Source organism: Tympanuchus pallidicinctus, unplaced genomic scaffold (assembly GCF_026119805.1).
Source record: "Tympanuchus pallidicinctus isolate F22 unplaced genomic scaffold, pur_lepc_1.0 scaffold3, whole genome shotgun sequence".
Taxonomy (NCBI): domain Eukaryota; kingdom Metazoa; phylum Chordata; class Aves; order Galliformes; family Phasianidae; genus Tympanuchus; species Tympanuchus pallidicinctus.
Window position 1 is genome coordinate 45,675,777 of NW_026294747.1, and position 22,489 is coordinate 45,698,265.

Consider the following 22,489-nt stretch of genomic DNA (forward strand, 5'->3'; position numbering starts at 1 on the left):
CGGCAGCGCCGCGCGTGTTTATATCCCGCCGCCAAACGCGAAGCTTCCCTTTCCTTCAGGAGTGCCGGCGAAGTCTCTCCCACGGCCTCCTAGCGAACGATTTTCTCTCATCGTGCGGGCGGAGAAGACCTGGGCGGCGGTTCTCACGCGGTCCCAGCCCGGCCCCTGTCCTTGCGGAACTCCCCCGGCCCGCGGTGACTCCAGCACGGCGCTGCGGCTTACAGCGCCCCCTGCCGCCCCTCCCGCCGCCACGCGGGGCCGGGGCTCTCCTGCACGCAGCCTCGTGCCTGGGGCCCGCCGCGCCGGCACCCCGCTGGGGGCCTGCTGGGCCGGAGGGAGACGCAGCTCTGGTCTTGTTTCCTCTCCGCTTCCGTTTATTCCGCCCCTTCCTCTTTTTTTTTTTTTTTTTTCCTTTTTTTTTTTTTTTTTTTCTTTTGCCGCCGTTTTGACGGCACATGGTTGAGATGAAAAAACTCTTTTGTTCCATAGTGCGAATGTTAATAGGTTATTTATCCTGAACAAGTCAGTGATGGGTGTGACTTGTAGGTATAAGGTATGTGTACACCTGAGAGAGGGTGGGATGTTGAGTTAAAAATAATTTGGAGTTACAAATAATTCGGAATTACTGCAATCACTGTTGTTGTTTGTGTGTACAGTTCACGTACAGAATAGCCCAGTTTGCTTATTGAATCTAAAATACTGCTGTATTCATCACGGTGCAGATAATTTGAAACAAAAATATGTGGCAGGATTGCCACGGTGGGTGAAGATAATAGGGAAAATGGTCATCCCAAGGAATTTCTGAGCTATGTATAATGAGAATGTAGTGTATTCGTAGATAAGTTTTGCACATGTTCATTATGTTCCGGAATGAAAAGTTGCCAGAAAGTTTGAAGTGTGCCATATTGGATTTTTTTTAATTCATTGATTGTTTTTTCTCCTTTGTTTCTTAAGGAAAACAGGAAAGTGAGATACTTTGTTTGCTTTCGTTTGTAGTTTATTTTGCTGTGACTTTGTTTCATAACAACATTCAAAGTTTTGTGCTACTTCTAATGAATGAACTGTAACACTAATGATCTTCTACTTCAAAAGGTGTAGAATTCCTTGCTCAGTTTTCCTAAAGTTGAAATTTGATACCTAAACTACACATTCTTAAGTAACATTGTATAGTTTGAGTTGCAGATCACTTCCTGATCTTTCAAGACCCCCATGTAAACTTTACCTTTGAGGATGCTGTCTACTATTGACAAGCCAAGTCAGAGCTGATCTCTCACATAACCAGCAGCTTTCATAAGTCTTTATGTCAAAAGCGTTAGTTTGAAGTTCTCAGCAAGTGTGCAGCATACAAGGTGCTTCAGTTGTAGGAGAGCAGACTCAGGTTATATTCAGGCCAATAGCTGGTATTTTTTGAAAAAGCCTTTTCATGGTTGATAAAAGCATTAAATTTATCCTGAGGACTTGTGAGTGTTTACCGTGATTCTCATTAATTCCTTGTGTAAAAGAAGAGATTTCCTTTGTGTAACTAATTTTGTAGGGGTTTTTTGTAGTTTGTTTTTCTAGGCCTTGATGGAAACAAAAGTAAAAAGCAAATATTTCTCATGTTATAAAGATACGTTTCAGCTAACTGTTAGATAAACAGTAGTCGTTGGTGAGCATTGTCTAGAACATAGGATGGCAGGGAGAAATGAAGCTCACTGAGTTCCATATATTTCAATAAGGATGAGGTTTTACGGAGAAAAGTTTTGGAATCAATGAAGTGGTGCTGTGTTTCTGTAAATTGATGATGCAGCCTCTTCATGTAACCTGGGCCTTTTGGTCTCTCCAAACAGAAATCTGTCTCTCGTTAAACTACTGATACTATTGCATCTAAAACTTCTCTGCTGAACTTAGACATCTGCTGAAGTCTTCATAAAAATCTTTGTAAAAAAACTTTTTTTTATCTTTAACCTTATGTGGAAAAAGCACACAGAATCAGCATTCTGAACGCTTAAGTGTAGAAGTGCTGTGAAAGTTGTTGGTTCTGTTAACTGGTCTTTGACTTTTAGGGCATGGGTAGTGGTTTTTTTTTTTTTGAGTAGAAAGTCAAGTTTATAAAAAGTATTACTTTGTGAGTGGGACAAGGTAACTGTTGTGTTTCTGAACAGAGCTCAGGTTTTTATAGACTGAATTTTGGAAGGAATTAAATGCTTACTAATTCCAGAAAGCACCAGACATACTCCAGAAGAAATCTGCCTTAAAGCTTTGATAGTCAAGGGGAAACTCCTCTAAAAAATTCAGCTGAAGATGAAGTTGTTGGATGTTGTACAGTAGGAACCATAAGGCAAATGGGTGCTTTTGCGGTAGTTTTCAGTCTTCTACTGTGACTCCAGAAAAAAAAAAAAGTTTGATGCCTGTGAAGATAGATACAACACAGTACTTGGGAATGCAGTTATTTTGGGCTGGGTGAATTTCACCTTGGAGGCAAGTTAATCTCTTAATATCAAACTATTTCATCTGATTCCTGTCTTTGTTGCTTCCTGATATTCAGCCTTACAGAATTTCTCAAACTACTACCTTGAGTGTTTTGTCTCAAGAATAGCAATAAATCTCGGGTGGCTTTTTTTTTTCTCTTTTTTCCCTTCAGTTGTTGCCTGCGCAGTCCAGAAACAATTTCAGCAGTTTAAACCAGAAGAACATCAGAAACTGTTGTTAGTAAGAATGTCATGGATGGGTGTGTGTCTGGACGTGCTGTTTTTGCTATTCTGTACAAAGACTGTCCCAGACAGATGAGCCAGAGGGGACGATTGCCATAGCTGACTCTCTTCTTCCATACTTCTGTTGTTTGTCATTGCATCTGCTTTAGGTGCCTTGAACCTACCATACTGGCAGACTTTATTTTTTGCTGAATTTGAAAGCCTTTTGCTCAGAAAGGGCAGCTGGATTGTCTTAAGGTGAAATGCGTGTTTCCCAGTGATGGGTTTGTGCAGACTTCATTGAGACTTTTCGTATATTCCTGAGATGTTGTGTAGTGGTTAATACATTAGCATTAAACAGAAACTTTAATCTGAAATTGAGGGGTCAATCCCCGATGGTGAAGTTTTCAAAATAAACAAAACTTGTTGAGACATTCTCTGAAATCTTAACATGCTGGAACTTGAGCTTTGTGAATTTAGCCCCAGTTGATTGATCAGATGTTGTGATGACCAGCGTTGCTTCAGGAATCTAACTTAAGTGGCTTATCAATATTTAAGACAGACTGAATTTTACTGATGTAGTCAGTGGGGGCAAATAGAGAGGATAGTTACTGAGAGTGTTTAAGATGGATGTTCATATCTGGAGGCAAGACTGAGCCAGAATTCCTGACTGAAGTTAAACATTTAAAGTTAACTTTCTGTGGGTTGCTGGTACTACTTTAGGACAGTCCATGTTTTTTCTTGTTTCATCAGTGTTGGCTGTATGTGTCTGGACATGATAATTAGATGATAACTTCTTTTTTTCTGCACTGTTGTAAAATGGTTTCAGCTGTGGCTGTATTACCTGGGTTTATTCTTGATTTCGTATTTGTTGATAACTGTAAGATACGACCTGTTTTGGTTTCTGAAGGAGAAAAAAAGTATCTTAGCTATGTTTCCGTAAACTTAATATAGACTGGAACTTTGTGTGTGTGAGGGGGTTGGTAGGGGGAAAACTGCATTACAGGTGTTCTTTTCTGAGAGTTTGAGATTAATGTTTGAATATGAGTTATTGCATGCTACCATTGTAGCTGTGGTTGAGTTTGCTGATGGTGTAAACTGCTTGAAGAGCCTATGCTCCTTAAATGTTCAGGACAAAATAAAGCGAGAGCCACAGTGTCTTTAAATTTAAGTCTACATTTATTTTTCTGCAACTTTTTGTATTGTGCTATTGGCAAAAAATTTATTTTCATAGTAGTGCAGGAGCCATATCTGTGCGTGTTTGTGGTTGATGGGAAATAAACAACATCAGCCTCAAAGAATATCGTAATCTTCATGATCTTAAAAGTTTAGTCTCATTAAAATGAATAAGTAAATAAGCATGGTTTGAGTTGTCTGCTGGACTCTGATAGGGCCTAGCAAATCTACCCCTTATGTTAAGACTGAATGGTTGGGTTGGGACTTTCTGTTTTAGTTTAATATTCCTTGGTTTTTGTTAATGCTTAACTTCAATGAGAAGCGGACTTGACTAGCCTTCTCACTCCCAATCCTAGGGACTTAACTTCCCTAATCCTCTCAGCTAGAACGTTAGTGTTGATACTTGCCTGGCCTTTCCTTCTGTGTAAATTTGCTGCAGGTCTAGGATTGTTAATTGTTTTCTGGATAAAATGTAAGGTGAATACAACATTAAAAATAAGCACGAGGTTAAATTCTATTTTTCAGTTATAATTTATTTTCCACTTATAAAGCTGTGAGCAAATGCTTTATTTGAAATTTGTTTTCTCATCAGAGGTAGAGGAATAAACTCATACTTCCAATTGTTGTATTACCATTTTGAAGATTTGCTGTCACTTACGTAGATGAACGCGAGTTACGTAGAACTTGATTGATTTTTTGCATACCAAAATGAATTTTACCCAAATTTTCCATGCTGAATACCATTTCTTCTGTACTTTGCTGTTACCTTCTGATATGCTGTTGTACTGAGGGCAGTCTTCTGTGTAATGCTTGATTTGGCACCATAAGTCCAGTTTGATATATGAACTATCATGATTACGAATTCACTAACAGTGTGCTGCCTGATTTGTGTGGCGCTGGTCAGTGAGCTCACTCACATCTCCCTTGTTAGTCTAGTGGTGTTCAGTCAATCACAACTCACACGGCTCGATCTCTGAAAGAACTTTGGCGTTGCCCACGCAGAAGTCACGTGACTAGCTTAGTGAATGGTGCAGTTTATTTGCAACAGATTACAGATTCTTTTAGATTGCTGGTGATAATTCACTATCTGCGGAGTATGTGAGGTTAACCAAGAATAATGCAAAGTGCACTCAAAGAACTAAGAGTAATACAGCCTGCTTCCAAGTGTGCTAGGTTATAAAACAAGCTCTGCAGAGATTACTGAGTTTCTCTATCAGCGTAGTGGGTTGTGTGAGCCTTTTCCAGTAGGTGTCAGTATAGAGGAGGAAGACAGGCTCAGCCTGTTGACAGATCCCATGGACCAGTGATGTCCTGTCTTGTCTGCAGTGGTACTCTCTCCCATATTTTCTCTTGTAATCCATTTCATTCTATTTCTTACTCTACCGATGGAGCTTGAGTCACACTAGTCATTACATTTATTCTGATTGGCATAAAATTCTCATGCACTGCTTTTAAAGGTATGGGATAAAAAAATTCAGAGTGCACGGTCAGTGGTCGTGCCTTTGAGATGGTAGCTTTTGGGATGGAGGTGTGTTTCAGCATTATAATGGGCAAAAGTTCACCAAAAGATGGCATTTTGTCAAAAGGATGACAGACTTTTGGCCAGGGTGGCAGGTAAGCAGTTTGGCCCCACCACCATGTCCCCATCCAGGTGTTGTTCTTAGAGTCAGTACATAAGATTCTCCTGTGTTGTGGACACCTAAAGCTGCCTAGGGAACTACTGTGGATCACAGAACTTGGCCACAGAGTCTCCATTTCGCTCCAACTTCCATTTTAATGGCACACCTGTTACACTCTGCTCTTAGACCTCTGCTGTATCTTATGCAATTATTACATGTATGTGAAGGAGCTTATGGAATGGCCTTAACTTCACTACATGTCAGTAGAGAACTCGGTCAGCATTACTGGTTTGACTTCAGGAGTCTCCTTTATTATTTCTGTGTCAGAGTCTTTTTTAATACAGAAACCATTTCTGCCAATGTGGGTTTAGTCAGACTTTTCTGTGGTGTAGTACTTGTTGAATTGCATGTAGTTATGGATGAGTGAAGCTTAGCAAGTTTATGGGAGAAAAATATGCAAGTAAAACTAAATCATTGTTTTAACTTACTGGTTTAAAAACCTGTAAAAACAAATTGTAACATTTCAAAAGAATGTTAATTAGGAAAAAAAAAAAAAAAGTTGGCAAAGGAAAAGAGAAGTTGTAGTTCAAATTTACCTGCCTGCTTTGTGGTATACTAAAAACGTGCATAACATGCAAGGGATGTTTATGTATTGAGAGCTTATATTTTGTGACCAAGTGGTCAGGCCCTGGAACAGCCTCCCCAGGGCAGTGGCCATGGCACTGAGCTTGCTGGAGTTCATGAAGAGTCTGGACAGTGCTCTCAGACCTATGGTCTAATTTTTGGGTGGTCCTGTGTGGAGCCAGGAGTTGGACTTGATTATCCTTATGAGTAGTTTACAAGTTGGGTTACTGTATGATTCTTTCAAATGGCTGAAAGTACTGTTAATGTTGACATCTCTAAGAAGATTCTCTTTAAAACAAGATTGTTTAGTAACTTACTTTGTCCTTAACTTGAATTTCTGCTGTATATAATTCGTCTGAACTTCAGTGGTTTCGTTCACAAAAAGTCCTAAGGTCTGTATGAATGTTTCAGGTGCTACCAAATTATTTGCTTGGCAATTAAAACCTTAGTTAGAGGCAGATGTGTTAAATAACGTTTTCAGAGATGATTACTTAAGGTTGATTTTTATGTACTATTTTTGATAACTTTTTTTCTTCCTGCTTTGCTTCCTTTTTTCCTTTTTCCAATAGGCAGTTGTATCAGGACAATTATGCGAGGACTTGCTAAGCGGAAAGTTTAGCTTGCAAAAGAACAAATTATAGGGCTCAAAATCACTTGAATTAAATCAGTTTAACTTGTGGAAAGTTATACTTGTTTTTGTTGGTTTTGGTCAGTTTAAGTTTATATGCTTTTATCAATATTCAGTCTTCATAAAAATCAGAAATGAAGTCCTGAGCAGATGATGGCCAGATGATGGAAGTGAAAATAAAGTTGTGCAGTAGCTTTTCTTAGCAGTGCAGTAATTAGGTGAAAATTCTACTTTATTTTGTTTTATTTTATTTTACTTTTGGTAATGCAGTGATGCGTGTAAACATGGAGGAGGGACAATACAGTGATACACTGGGGAGTGTTACATTTGCCAAGAACGAGACTTTCGTAGACATGGTCAGTCTGAATATCTTACAGAGACAAATTGCTTTTTAGATTTTGTGAAAGCTAAAGGAGATCAGATTGATAATAGAGCCTTTTCCCTTGTAGAATGAATAGCTGAATTCATGAAAAAGAAGTATTAATGTCTAATCTGAGCCCAAACTAGTAATATATTATGTACATCTGGTGTTAAATGCAAACATTGCATTATAGTATTGAAGGAGTAAGGTTGTGTAGCAAGAGCGTAACACTGAATATTAAACACCTTTATACAAATATTGCTTTAATGTTCAGGTAATGATTTAGATGTTGGAAAAGCTTTTTGAAGTAGCTGTTTATTTAATATCTACTTTTCTTGAGATGCATTGTGATGAGGGATTATAATACTGGTCTTGTAAGAGCTCATTAACAAGTTTGTTTCATATTTTAATGGAAACATTCTTTTTGGTCTACTTTGTGATTTGTCACTTTCAGATATAAAAATAGTAATATACATAACTTAGAGGAAACTAGTCAATATGTCCATATAAAACTAATTTTTAATGCTGCAATTAATATATAGAGCTACTTTAACAGATTTACATAGGGTAGTTTTTACATCTCTGAAGTATATAAGCAGCAAGGGTCCTAAGTTCTTAACAGTTAAAATTTGGCTATTGCACTTGTTAGGAATATATCATTTCTGTGATATGGAGCAAGTTTAAGAGTTTTTAACTGTTTTTTTGTTAGTTCAAATAAGCTTTAACTATGTGAGTATAGTGTGCAGCAGTCATGGATTCTAAACGCTTGTATGTTTCATAGGAGCGTATTTACTTTTGAAATACTCAGAATTGCTGCTTTGAAAATAAGGCCCTGCTTGAACATGAATGTCACAAATACGTACTGATCATCAGTAACTGCCTGGCTGTTCACGTACTCCAGATGCTAATCTGAGAAGGCAGTTACTGATTTCATAATATTATGATACCTTCACCTCTGTGTTTCTCGTTAAACTCTCTTGCTTGCTTGCTTTTCCTTTCAAAACCTTGAAATCTGGAGAATTGACTTGAGTACTGTCCTTGTGCTTGTAGTTTGACTGATAACTATTCGTTTAGTTTGAAAAGATGATCCTGAAAGGTTCCTTTCAACCTAAAACATACATATAGCCTTGATTAATAACAGTACTTTCGCCAACAAAAATTGATCTGTCATTGTTCCTCTAAACCATCCTGTATTGCTAGCCAGAAGAAAAGTCATCTTAAAGGTAATTATGTGATGCTGTTGAGCTCAGAATGTGCTAAAGCTTTCTTACTTAGGTGAGTGTTTTGTGTAAAGTCAGTTGATACAGAAGATGGTGCCTCATAGAAATTTGCAACAGTGCAAGAGAAAAGTAATTGTACCACTATCTGTAATAACTCAGAATTAATACAGGTTGGTCTGGGATGTGACTATCAGCAGGCTTTATTTTTTTTTCTTTGGCGTGTGTTGTGTTTGCTACTCAGATAAGAATGAAATATATATGTTGTTTCTGTCAGTAACTTATCCAATTGTCTTTATTAGTCCTGTTACAACCCAGGGATCACAAACACAGCAACTGCAGAAGCATTATGGCATTACCTCACCTATCAGTTTAGCTGCCCCCAAGGAGATTGACTGCATGCTTACCCAGAAATTGATTGAAACCCTTAAACCCTATGGTGTATTTGAAGAGGAAGAAGAACTGCAACGCAGGTGAGTAAACATGATTGCACCAGTTTTCTCTTATCTCAACATTCACATGGTTAACTGCTGAACCCCAAGCACGTTTGCATTCTTTTAGATGCTTTTTTAAAAGCTTCCTAAAATACTGAATTTATTTTCTATCTTCAAGAGCAATGTGTTAGAATTAAAATAGCCTGTAAATACAGGAGATTGGCTTGCATTTTTTCCCGTGACTGTTTTGTTCTGGTTGCTCGTCTTTTTTTTTTTTCTTTTTTTCTTTTTTTTTTTCCTTGTTAATAAGCTTGTTAGAATTTTTTTTCTCACTTTTCTTTAAGATTCATGTGCTTTAATCTGTTTTTGTTTTTTGAAAGTGTGTAGAATCCATTTATCTAAAATGTGTGTAAACCTTGCATGCTTGTGTTGCTTCAAAACTTAAATTACTGAAATATCCTTAAGGAAGAAAAAGTGGTGTGACTATTTTAAGAGTGCCTTTGTTTCATTGTATTTTAGAGATGAGATCTATAATTAGATCTACAATGTTACTCTAGTCGATTCATTGTATAATGATAATCAAGGTCTTAAGAAAGTGTTGCTGTGCTCTTATGTTCGTGGTCTGTGATTCTGCTGTTTTATCTATAGGATTTTAATTTTGGGAAAACTGAACAACCTGGTAAAGGAATGGATACGGGAAATCAGTGAAAGCAAGGTATGGATATATTTTACTTGAAATAATTCAGTCTAAGACTGCTGAATTGAGATATTTTCAATATGTATTACCAATTTTAAAATGATGTATCATAGGAGAAGAGAACTCTAGTTGTTTTTTTGTTTTAGCTGTTTTTGTTTTGAGCATGTTTAGAGTTGTATTCATTCTCTGTGCTTCTTTTATGAAATGGGCATTTAGACAAGTACAAGGTTATTTAAAAAAAAAAAAGAAGAATGGACGTTATGAAAGAACAAAGCACATAATGTACAAGATGTTCCTTGGAAACAAAATAGAAACTGGATCTTGACTGGTGTAAAATCTGAAACTACTTGAAGTTCATCCAACATACTTTATTTTATAGTTTGTTTTCAATTTCTTTGTCTTTTGCTGTGTGACTATCAGTGAATTGTAACATAGTGCATCCTATTCTGAAATGATAACTGGCCACTGTGAAGCTGTGGCTTTAAAAGTTCTTTAAACATACAAACCTGGGAACTTTAGTATCTTTATGATAGTAAGTGGAACTAAACAATTTTAGTGCAAAATAGCTTTTCTCACAAACACAAACTTACCTTAAAGAATGTAATCTTGATGTCTCTGAATGAAAGTAATTTAATAAACATTGGTATTGTAAATGATATTTTTATGTTGCTTTAAATTTAAATGTCATAATTTTGAAGTCAGCTTAAAGTGCTCAAGCATTAAGAAAGGTGAGTTGAGCATCTGTAATATTTTGAAGCTCCTGAGGTATAGAACTGCAGAAATGATTTCCAAGACTGAAGCAGTAAAGTTTAGCATAGTTGTGACGTTACAAATAAGTTTCGCAAATGCAAAATGTACTCCTCTTTTAATCCGAAACAACGTCTGTATAAGGAGTGAACTGCTATTCAAAAAGATGTTAATCTGTAATAACATGAATTTTATGGATATTTTTCCTTTTATAATACATGTGCCATTATAGTTTGCTAAAGTAAAAATAACCGATTTTATTTGCTCTGTTTAGAATCTTCCACAGTCTGTAATAGAAAATGTTGGAGGAAAAATTTTTACATTTGGATCCTATAGATTAGGGGTCCATACAAAAGGTAAAATTTGCATTTGTTATAAAAACTGTTTTATGTCTGAGATAGTGACATATCTAAATGTGCTGAAGTGTTAGATTTTTGTCAGCCTCTAGTTTTCCTTGTAAGTTAAAACATGGATCTATCCATGCTCTTGTGGGTTGGAAAAAGCAGGGAGGGGGGGACACATTGTAAGTTGCTTAAAAAAAAAAACAAGAAGGTTGCATACTTGGCTTCTCATGGCTTGTTCGTTTTGAAAATTATTGCGAATATGGCAAAACAAAAGGATATATGTATTGTGTGTTTCATGGCATGAACTTTTAAAAAGTCATTCCCAGTCAACTCTGGGAGCAGCTATAGAAAGAAAAACTAAATTTTGCTTTATTCTAGAAGAAAAATCTGACTACTGTTGACATTTCATGTGTGTGAAGTGTGAGTAACCTACTTGCATCAATGAACACTTCCAGGTGCTGATATTGATGCCCTGTGTGTTGCACCAAGACATGTTGAAAGAAGTGATTTTTTCACATCATTTTATGAAAAACTGAAACAGCAAGAAGAAGTAAAAGATTTGAGGGTATGTGATCTACTTAATAGAGCTGACTGAAGTGATAATGTTGGAAAGTGCAAGATGGTTCCTTAAATAAGTAATTGCAAATTTGGTGTCAAGGCTTGTGTGGATTTTTAGTTAAACTGTTGCAAAATGTATCAACATATGTGAAATATTTAGAGATTCTTGCAGTGTTTTTTTTGTCTGTTTGTTTTATTTACTGGATACAATCGTTTCAAAGTGTGGATGACAGAAGAAACTCCTGGCCCTGTGTTGTAAAATTTTAGCTTGATTTCTGTGGCAGAGGCAAATGTAAAAGTATTCCGTCCTGATCTCTTTCAGGCTAATTTGTTTTTAATGAAAGTTTTAAAAACAGTAGCACAACGGTATACTTTTTAATGTTGTGCATATATAAACCATTACAGTGATTGATATTTACTAGGTATTTTATGTTGTCTGTCAACTATGATTCTGAAAATCGAGGTTGCATTTTCAGATGCTTGTGCAAGATCGCCATTGTGTAAAGATGAAGATTTCCCTCTGAGGAAACAAAAAGGCAGTAGCAAAAAAAAAGAGTTTTGTTCTCTATTATACGTGAATGACAAGCCTTCCTAGGTCAGCCTGGGAGTTTTAATTTTTCATAGAATGAGGTTGGAGTAGAATTTCTCAGCTTCAGTTCTTCCTCCTTAGATGAAGATAATTGCTGGCAAATGTTAAAATTCTTTGGTTTAATCCAACTCTGTCCTAAAATAAACTTGTCTGTCTCTGCAGTGTTCTCTTGCTCCGTGCATCCCATAGTTAGTAACTCTGTCAGTGTAGTGCAAACATCTGGTGGTAATGCTACGTGCGCTGAAACTACTGTTCCAATGCTTTGTTGTCTGAACTCTTTTTAATAATCTGGCTTTCAAAATTTACTATTAATTTCTTTAGTTGTGATTCAGATTTTTACAAAAACAGTTCCATGCATATTTGCATCTAGTGTGTGAAGTTCAGTTCAGGAAGATGGTATTCTTAGCAGATTGCAGAGCAGATACAATATTTCTTGTTTTTGCTGAAGATGCTGTTTGTTTGAGTATCTCATTAATGACCCCATTTAGAAAAGATACTTGATGTTTTGTTTTTTTAAATGGGAGTGAAATTGCTTTTTGTCATTTCTCATGTAATATTGGTTGCAGAAACAATAGAAAATAAAGTACTTGCTAAAATAAAAATCTCCATAGGTTGTCTTAGAATATTTAAAGGAAAAGGGAAAAAAAAGAAGCTTGATTGTGAGCTACAGTGTAGTGAGGGGAAAAAAACGTTGGACCTAGAAGTAACATCATCTGAGCTGGCTAGCATGAATTTGGGTTGTAAGTTAAATCAAGGTATCTGTAGTGCGTAGTAGATCAGTGTTTAATTCCACCTTGGTGGAAAAACATGTAGCTAACAAATAAAATTGGAAGCAGAGGAAAGCATCTGTATATGTGGTATTTCCTTATGATTGTTCAGATCTACTGGCTACTGCTTGTTTTTCTCTATACTGCAAGTAAAATACAACTTTTTTTTTTCCCTAGGCTGTTGAAGAAGCTTTTGTCCCAGTTATTAAACTATGTTTTGATGGAATAGAGGTAAAGATTTTACTTTTTATTTTGGTGGAACGTGGTTAAAGCAAAGATTTCAGCATTTCCTTAAATAATATTGGTGAATACAAATTCTGTTAAAGTGACCATACTAAATTCATATTCACGTAGTTGACAACAGTCCTTGGTTGTGAAACCTCAAAGTGCACTTTTAAGACTAGCCCTTCTTAGCCTGCTTAAGAAGTTGTGTGAAGATCTCCCCATTCCTTTTTTTATTCTTCTTTTTGCCCTTACCCACTTGTATTGATTAGTTACTGACCTATGGGGTACCAGTATTGCTGTTATTAAAGAATTAATGTTGAAAATAATTTAGTTCATAAATTTCTTCAATAGGTTTTTTTTAACTTTTAGTTATTAACAGCTCAAAGCTCAAATTCAGATGTGCTTTAATAGCTTATACTAAAGGAGAATCTTAGGAATGTGTTGCTGAAGGGAGTTAGCTAGCCCCTTCACCCCTATGTCTTCGTGGTTTTGTTAAGGTGACCGGAATTATTGCTTCTGTCCATTTTGTCTGTAGCTTCACAGATTGGTTCTTGTGGAGCAATAAACTTGCTTAACCTGATTTTTACTATTTTGGGAAGTGCTGAAGAAAGCTATTCTGTTTTCGTAGAGGATACTATAAATCTTTTTCAGACCATCTTACAGACAGCCTGTCACTTTCTTGATGACAAGACATGATAGAAATATACACATTCATATACACAGTTTCTCAGAGGTCTACTTGAATAAAACTCGAACTGGTGGGTGTAAGAAGGGTTTACAGTGAGGAAAAAATACCCCAGCTAATTATCTGACATGTTACACAGTTTGAAGAGTAGCTGTAGTTAGGTGTAGCATTGTAGAGCTCATTCTCTCCCAGTGTCATTTGGATCTCTTCCTTGCAATTATAACTGTCCTTAGGGCACTGGCAGTTTCTGAATCTCAAGAAGATGATGAATCATCTCACAATTCCAGCTTTATTTTTTGTATTTTCACTGACATTTATGTAAATTGATGCTTAGCTGGAGAGATGTACTTATTCCAAATTAGAGTTGTGCAGAGGTATGTGATACTATATGGTAAGCTAGAATATGATTTTTCATTTATTCCGGACAGTTTATTATAGTTGGACACCAGGAACATTCTTCTGGATAACAGTTTCTATTTACTTAGTTCAAATATTCTTACTAAATATGGAAACTTGTCATAGATATTGTTGGTTATTTGTATTCTTTTTTTCACTCATGTTCTAACAAATGTTTGCTCTCTCTCTGTAATATTGAAAAATAAAAATGGGGGAACTAAAAGGACTATTTACTATAAGTGTAATAGTATTTAGCTCTGCTTCACTCATCTGTAAATGATGGGATATGGTGGCTTAGATTTATGAGTGGAGACTTAACCCATATTTCTGACAGTACATTAAATAGATCTCTTGTCTTGAACAAACTCATGATAAGAAGTTGTCTTACGTGCAGGTGTTGTTTCTGATGGTTTTGTTTGTGTCAAGTACATTGGGATTTGAAGATTTTTCTTTAGTTTTTCTTTAATAATAAAGGCAGAAGGTGCCAGGAGTTACTTTCTCTTCTGTGAAGAAAACATTCAGATCTAAGGAAAAGGCCTCAGTGATCAGTTATGTAGTGGGCCTCAGTTATGTGGTGATCTTGTCAGTTAGATTTTAAAATTTTCTGTTAGTTTGTTTTATACTGGTAGCATATATTGCTTAAAACAAGAATAAACATTCTTGATTTTTGCTTTTTCCTGTAGATAAATGATTTGGTTTTTTTCTTGCCAAAAAATGATACAGAGTAGGCAGTTCGTTTCCTGATTTGGAATGTCTTTATTATTGAAGAACTTTTGAGCTGCTAGGCCTTCTAATGGTCACAGTAGTTTATTTTGAAGTATAGAGTGATAGTTGCTCAGAAATCAATGCCTTCTATTTTATTATCTTGGCTCATGGACATCAGATGCATATGTTGGTGGTCTGGCAGTAGAGGTGGAACTCTGGAGAATATTCAGTTACATTTTGTTGCCATGTGACAGATGGCAGTAGAGGAACAGTTCTGATTGGTAGTGCTTTAGAACCAAAGGTATGAGACTGAAGTCTTCCATGTGGGGAAAAAATGTGAAGCCGCATTCTGGATGACCATGCAGATTTTTATGAGTGTGGCATGCAGGCTCTTGTTCATCATTGATGAAAATACGTAGTTATGTAGTGACTGTGTTGAAAAGTGTTTTTTAACTGAGAGTCTTTTCTGTCAAATAATAATATTGTGCTCTTTGTATCTGTTGTAGTTTCTGTGGAAATAAATAGGAGGCATTGCTTTTGGAGCAACTGATATAGTATTTCCAACTGAAATAGAAGCTTCTCCTTTTTCTGTAATTTGGTGACATTGTCAACTATTTCAGTTCATTCTGGCTTACCTTTTCATAATTCACAACATTCTGCTGTGCCAGTATTCTGGACCTAGAAGTGCTATTTGTCCCTCGAGGATTTTTGTACTAACAGTGGGCATAATTTTTACGCACTGGTCTTAATATATATTTTACCCTCTTGGAAAAGGAGTCTTAAAATAGACAAAACATCTAAAAATGGTTCATTTAATGATTGTGAGGAGTGTTACTGTGTGTTGTTTAAATAGATTAGTTGTACTAGGAAGAGTGCTCTACTTAGTCAACTTCATGAAAATGGATTACAGAAGAGAAGAAGAGCTATCTAATGCTTTTCTATTTTTTTCTTTGTTCAAAGATTGATATTTTGTTTGCAAGATTAGCGCTGCAAACTATTCCTGAGGACTTAGACCTCCGAGATGATAGCCTACTTAAAAATTTAGACATTAGATGCATACGAAGTCTTAATGGTATGTATACGCAAATTTTATACAGACTTTGTCAAATCTTTTAATAAGTATCTTAGATTGTTTGATGTATTAGATGAGTTGCAGACTTAGGTAAAAATGCAGGAACTCCGTATCAGAGTTGTTTTTTGTCAGCCAGATTTTTATGAAGCTTTTCCTCTCAATTGAATAAATGATGCCCTGTAGAAACTAATAAGACTGGAAGACTTTTAATGTATAGCACTACCTATTTCTATATAAATAAAGATGTCTGCATTTTTTAAAAATTCTGTGTGTTTTAGTGTGCATAAACTTATACAGAATCACTTCAAGGATATCAGTTGGGGATCTCAAAATTCTCCCAGATCAAGTTGGGTTCTCTAGTAGTTTACCAGCTTGAAAAACTGTTACGTTTCTGTAATATTACATCTTAAAAAATACCTATTTATGGAGAGGAGACTGCAGCCAATATGCAACTTGGCACACGAGAGAGAGGAGCACATGTATTACTGGTTTCTGTACAGTCTGAACATTTGATAATATCAAGTGAAAATTGTACATTTTTGGCAATGGGGTGCTAGGATTATCCCTATTCCCATTGTTTTGTGAAATCCTTGTGTGGTTTCTAGAATTCTTGTTTGTCTTTTCCCATTTTCCTTCTATTCCTTAGGAAAATATACAAAACTTTTTTTTTTTGTTTTGTTTTGTTTTGTTTTTGCTACCACCTCTCTGCAGCTTATATTAATTATTATTATTATTCCTTTAATTCCTTTTAAATTCCTTTTAAATACATCAAGTAATATAAATGCATATGTAGTAATGATACAATGAATATGTTGAAACACTGTTCTCTTTAGCTTGTTCTTGTCATAAATTCCTGCAAGCTTTGACTTTAGGCTTCCAGGCTTTCTGTGCTGCTGTAAAAACAAGATGAAAATTATCAAGTGACAAAATAATCAAGTTTTCAGATGCAAAATAACAGTTTCAAAGTCCCAAATAAGCTTCTAACGTGCTGATCTAAAGTTTGACAAATTTTAAGGTGGGAGAGAAGAAGAGGCAAAAAAAAAACTTGAGGCAGCAAATGTAATAGGTTTTTTTGTATTGGCAGGTTGCCGGGTAACCGATGAAATTCTGCATCTAGTACCAAACATTGACAACTTCAGGTTAACACTGAGAGCTATCAAACTGTGGGCAAAACGTAAGCAGTTTTATTCCAGAACTTGTGAAGTTTTCATTAACTCTTAAGGTTGCTGATAACTCTCTCTTTTTTGTCTCTTTCCTTCTCAATTTACAGGCCACAACATCTATTCCAATATACTAGGTTTCCTTGGCGGTGTTTCCTGGGCTATGCTAGTAGCAAGAACTTGCCAGCTTTATCCAAATGCAATAGCATCAACTCTTGTACATAAATTTTTCTTGGTGTTTTCTAAATGGTATGTTTTTTTAAAATTTAGTTTACACTAAAATAAAATTGTTTTGTAGACACTAAATTTTAGTCCTGTTTTTATGGTATCTTTTTCAGCTGCTACCAGATTAAGTTAATAGTGATGAGCATTGTTCTTGCTGCCAGAAGGTAGTTAGCTTGGGTTTTTCAATAAAAGTCATCCAACAAGTTTTTTTCTTAAAGTAACTGAAACAGAAATATTTAGTTTTTTATTAATTTTCTTAAGTATTTGTTATAAATCAACATTACCCTTCATCCTTGTATGGCTAAATAAGAACAAGCATCAGAAATCTGAAGTCTTTTGACATTCAGATACTGAGATGATGGTCAAAAAAGGTATATCAGTAAGCTGGTATAGGCATATAACTTAAATGCAGTTCAAGAGAACCACTGGCAAGTTTTTTTGTTGTTGATTTTTATTTTTTAAATTTTGTGAATGTGGAGATGTAGGTGTTTGGTTTCGTGTTACTGAGATAGTTACCTTAGAGAGCTGGTTTGTATAACTTAGGGGAACAGTGGGAAAGTTCAAAGTAAATTTAAAATGAACTGGATAGAAGTATACTTAGCAGGTTACGAGCACTGCTTCTCCTGAAGGAGCATCTCTGGAGACTGTATTGTTCACGAGACATGGACATACCTTTAGAATCATTGCAGCAAAATGTACCTTTATTTCAAACATAGCGGCTTTTCCTTAGTTCTGTAGTTTTGCTGTTCTGAATTCATAGGTTTTATAGCCTCTGAGGATAGAGCATATTGAGTCTGATACAGAAAAATTGGTTCTTGGCTCTATTTGTGCCTTACACTGCTGTACATTTTGTATGTGCATTCCATAGGAGCATTAATTTATGAATACCAGTTACCTGCTCTCTGCTCTTTATAAGGAAGATTAGCTGTGCTTGTGATGGTAGAGACATCTAGAGCATAAGTGGTATTTTTGTGTTTTAGTGTTTCTTTCAGTACAGTTTCTTTTTGCAATTTGATTGGAAAATTCTTTCGTATTTAAGTGCGTATTCTTTTTAATGATGCTACAGAGCAATTATCGTGCTAGCTGCTTTTGTATTTTGTCTGTGGAAGGGCTAGCATGAAGATGGATTCAGTATCAGTTTTCATTGAGGAGAATTTATTGTTTACTTCAGTTACCTAAACTACTTGTTTAAAAGTTCCAAAACAATAGAAATTAATTGTTCTGATGTTCTGGAGAAGCCAATTAAAGCTATGATGTAGTTCAACACTAGAAGTTATGTGAAGAACTACATGTAGTCCAGCTTTGAGAAAATGATGCTTGAGAAGAGTTAAGAAGAGTCACATTCAGAAGTATTGTTTGTTGAACATACGTGGTTGTATCCAATAGTCTTATTCAGTGCTACAATCTTTTTGAACAGGGAATGGCCAAATCCAGTGCTATTGAAACAGCCAGAAGAATGCAATCTTAATTTGCCTGTATGGGACCCAAGGGTTAGTGTATTATTTTTTCCCCTATAAGTCACACTGTACAATAAATTCAGTTGCTTAAAGAATAGTAGGTGAACTTCATTGTAGATTTAATAAAATTAATATCTGGGTATGTCTTCTCCATAGTTATCTGTGATTCTCCTGAATATGCAGCAAAGCTTAATTTTGTAAACTTACTGCTTGAAGGACACTTGCTGAACAATGTATTTTTTACTACAACTTTTGTAACAGGTGTTCTTAAGTTTTCAGTATAACTAGATATGCCTTGCAACAGTGCATTTTTGAAAAATTACTTAAAACTTTTCTGTCAGACTTAAGGTCTGTTAATTTTTGCAGTTTTAGTGAATTCACTTTAATGCAACAATCACAGTTGGGTGGGCTCAGTTATACGTAACTGCATATGTAAACGTCTCTTCATCTTGAACCAAAGAAGATCATATCTTGATGTCTTAAGTTTTTGGTTATGCTGTTTACAAGCTTTGTAGCACCCATATTGAAGGCTTTAGACGTGAATATTCTTCAGGTAGTCAAAGAAACAGTTTGCCACTGACAGATAATCATATTCAAAGATTTCAATAGAGGATAGCGTGGATGTATTTAGTGGTGTTTTACCAGTTTTAAATTGCTTAATGTTCAATTCATCATTTTGGGGCAATAGAGTAAGCACCAGAGGTTGAGTTTTGAAACTGTTAGTAGTTTAAATCTGTTTTTTTGACTGACAGACGTCCACATTTAAGCAGTGTGAGACAAAGAATATTTACTGTTATCAACTGTTATTATTGGGACAGTGGGTTTGAGATCAGTATGTGATACCACAGAATTGCCTGTGCAGCTAGACATAGTGGGACAAGTTATGTCAGGGCTTTATCTTTACTACCTACAAGATTGCTACCCTAATGCCATTTTAAATGTATTCTGTGTGTGCGTGTGTGTGTGTGCGTGTGTTGTCCCTCCTTTTTTGTTTCCCTGTGTACTGTTCAATAAAAGATATATTAATGCAAGCGTTGCTTCTCTCAGGATACCTAGAGCCTCAGTTGTTAGGCTGGCTCTTTATTTTCCATAATCCAAGAAATAAAGTACAAATATTTTTCACAATGTCTGAAAACAGTCATTCCTATGAAGATGCTCATGTGGTGATGAAGTATCCTTGTTTTGATGTAAAAACAAGCTAGTTTCTATTAAATGGAATGAAATGGTTCTTTTCAGTTGGTATTTCTGGATTTCTGCATCTTATGTGCTGACAGGTTATAATCCTCCCACAACACTGTTTCAGAGTAGTGTCCTTTGTCAAAGCACTATCCTTGTATTCTAAACTTTTTCTGAACTATTTGTAAATTTACTTGGCCGACAGACTGAGATCTCTTAGAACTTGACTCAATATTAGCAAAGGGAGAAATCCAAATTTGTTAACTTATCTGTATGCTTGAAGATAAACTGATTGGCTGTTGTTATGTATAGGTAAACCCCAGTGATAGGTACCATCTTATGCCTATAATTACACCAGCATACCCACAGCAGAACTCTACCTACAATGTGTCCGTTTCCACACGGATGGTCATGGTTGAGGAATTTAAACAAGGTAAGTATTTATCTTATGCTCTCTATATAAATGTATTCAAAAAGATTTAAAATAGTTCAATTTTGGGTATACTTTTGGGGTGGAGGGATATTAAGTAACTTTGTAATGTGAGAATCTATTTTGAGAGATGAAGCTAGTCTGTTAACCTGGGTGGCTTGATGTTCTAAAGTCAGCATGGAATTCTGTGGTTCAGTCAAGAATTCTTCTTAACTTTTAGAAACCGAGGGTGATTAATTAGTGCCTAGTGCGCTGAAAATCACATCTTTGATTTTTAGGTTTATGTTTATGGCTTGTGTCCTGCCACATAGATTAGTAACTGCCATCAGGTGGGATTGCTGACCTTAATATAAGGCAATGTATGTAAGGCTTTTTCTGAATTCATTAGTTTATTTTATTCTATATCTACTTCACTAATTATAGTAGCTAAAAGATAATGTAATCAAAGCAAGCAGTAGGTACAGAGGGGCAACCACTGGTAGTTCTCATTGGGTCTAGCTCATTTTCTTATTGTTTCTTTGCCCTGTCTTCATAAAAAAAACAAAACAAAACAAAACAAAAAAAGACCCACAAGTGATTGAAAAAAAAAGCTTGTATAGATGATTGAAGCAGTGAAAGGCATCTCTCTTTGGAGTGAACATGGAGTGAACTCTGGTGAACGTGAAAATTTAAGTTTTGCTGTGTACACTACAAAGAAAACAAAGATGTAATCATCAGTCAGAATTAATTTTAATTTGAGCATGTTTTTTGAAAAATTATCTGTGTAAATAATTACTTAAGATCTGAATAGAATGTAAAGCTCATTGGTAGATTCCTTTTGAATTTGAAGGGGGAAAATTGCCTACAATAACATCTGTTAAGTTAATAAGCTGTTTTTCTGTGGATATAAGATTGTATTTTAAAAAAAAAAAAAAAAGCTTAAATGTTTTTCTATAATTTAGGTCTTGCTATCACAGATGAAATTTTGCTGAGTAAGGCAGAGTGGTCCAAACTTTTTGAAGCTCCAAACTTCTTTCAAAAGTACAAGTATGTATTTTATGGCATGGCAGAATATTTAAGTTTTATCAGTTAAAATACTTAATGATGCTCTGTAGTGCAGGATCTTAAATATATTTGACATCCAATAACTGTTTTGTTAGGATATTTCTATATATGAGAAAATGCACTCTTACCCTTTCTCTTAGAAAATGAGCCAGATGATCGGATACCCTTTGTGTCTTTAGGGTGTAATTCAGAAGCCTGTTAGTTTGTGACCCAGTGTTCAGAATTTCACTATTTAACTATAGATTTGGTATGTTGCCAATAAAATTGAAGATAAATCCACTGGTTTGACTGGTGTAAAAGTTATCTATTGGTTTCAGTAAGCGTTCTAAAAATGGGTCTTGCCTCTCAGGAGAATCAAGATGATAAAATAATTATGGAGGTCAATGTTCAAGGTGAATACATACTTGATACTGTGTATTTTCTTTTGTCATTGCAGACAACAGTTTACTCTGATAATAAAGCATTTTTGCATTTGTGTTGACTAACTACCAGATGTACTAGCTACTACTGGACTTTTTTCATTAAAGCTTAAGGCTTTTGGCTCTTTATTAATACATTTTCACATCTAGCTTTGCTAATTTTGTAATGTTTCTACAATAAGAGGAAAATTGAAGTTCACACAACGTTTTTAGGGTTTCTAGTAATATACTTGTGGGGCAGAAGCTTGTTAAATGTATACTGATGAAAGTTGTATTTTTATAATAAATATGAATTATTAAATATGGACTACATCTTCTTTGCCCTCAATTGAAATTGGAGACCCATTTTTCTTGAATCGAAATCAAATATATTTTACAGCTGTTTCTGTGCTGGGTGGTTGGTTGGTTATGTACTAATCCAAACAAGATTGAAATATACAGTTCCCCCATTAAAAGAGACTGATGACCTTCATAATGTGTCTGTGTTTTGTTTCTATATCTTTTGCATGATAAAAGCTTTAAAACATTGGATGGCTTTTATGTTATAACTTAGAGGTAAAATTTGAAAATGCTCAAAGGGGCACTGCACAGTTGTTATTTTTTGAAGTTAAAAATGGGCGGCAGATAAATTAGTTCGTGCTCCTTCTAATATCTTTATTGTAATATTTTTCCTATTTTTGAAAGAAACATTAAATGTTACCTGAAATAATCCCAATTTCATCAGTTTTTTTTTATTGTGTGTATCAGCTGTAGAATTTTATCAGTGCCACAAAAGTTGCTTTTGCCAGCACTGAAGATTCAGATTTTGTATGCAAGATCTTTGCTTTTTTTCTCTTTTTAGCCGTGTATGGTATTATAGACCATGTTTTAATTTAAATTACCCAAGATGCCCTCTGTTACATTATAGTAAGTTTATTTAAAACTTTGGTTAGTAAATGTTAGAAAATAAATAATTATATGCAGTCATAAGAGTGTAATAAATATGCTTTCATTGGTCAAATCTCCATCTGAAAGCTAGGTATATATTTTTCTGCCCCCGTTCATCCTCTTTTCCTATTTAAA

General features: G+C 35.4%; 1 protein-coding gene across 5 annotated transcripts in view; it reads left to right on the plus strand.

Moving 5' to 3' along the window:
• The window catches only part of PAPOLA (poly(A) polymerase alpha), a 40,322-nt gene that overhangs the window by 562 nt on the left and 17,271 nt on the right, over positions 1 to 22,489 (plus strand). For all 5 annotated transcript variants that reach the window (XM_052693356.1, XM_052693352.1, XM_052693354.1 and 2 more), the window contains exons 2-12: positions 8,600 to 8,770; positions 9,380 to 9,446; positions 10,450 to 10,531; positions 10,975 to 11,084; positions 12,611 to 12,664; positions 15,405 to 15,516; positions 16,601 to 16,690; positions 16,787 to 16,925; positions 18,319 to 18,391; positions 19,847 to 19,967; positions 20,906 to 20,990. In XM_052693356.1, coding sequence (XP_052549316.1) covers positions 8,600 to 8,770; positions 9,380 to 9,446; positions 10,450 to 10,531; positions 10,975 to 11,084; positions 12,611 to 12,664; positions 15,405 to 15,516; positions 16,601 to 16,690; positions 16,787 to 16,925; positions 18,319 to 18,391; positions 19,847 to 19,967; positions 20,906 to 20,990 — 1,104 coding nt within the window. The remainder of the gene's footprint in view (positions 1 to 8,599; positions 8,771 to 9,379; positions 9,447 to 10,449; positions 10,532 to 10,974; positions 11,085 to 12,610; positions 12,665 to 15,404; positions 15,517 to 16,600; positions 16,691 to 16,786; positions 16,926 to 18,318; positions 18,392 to 19,846; positions 19,968 to 20,905; positions 20,991 to 22,489) is intronic.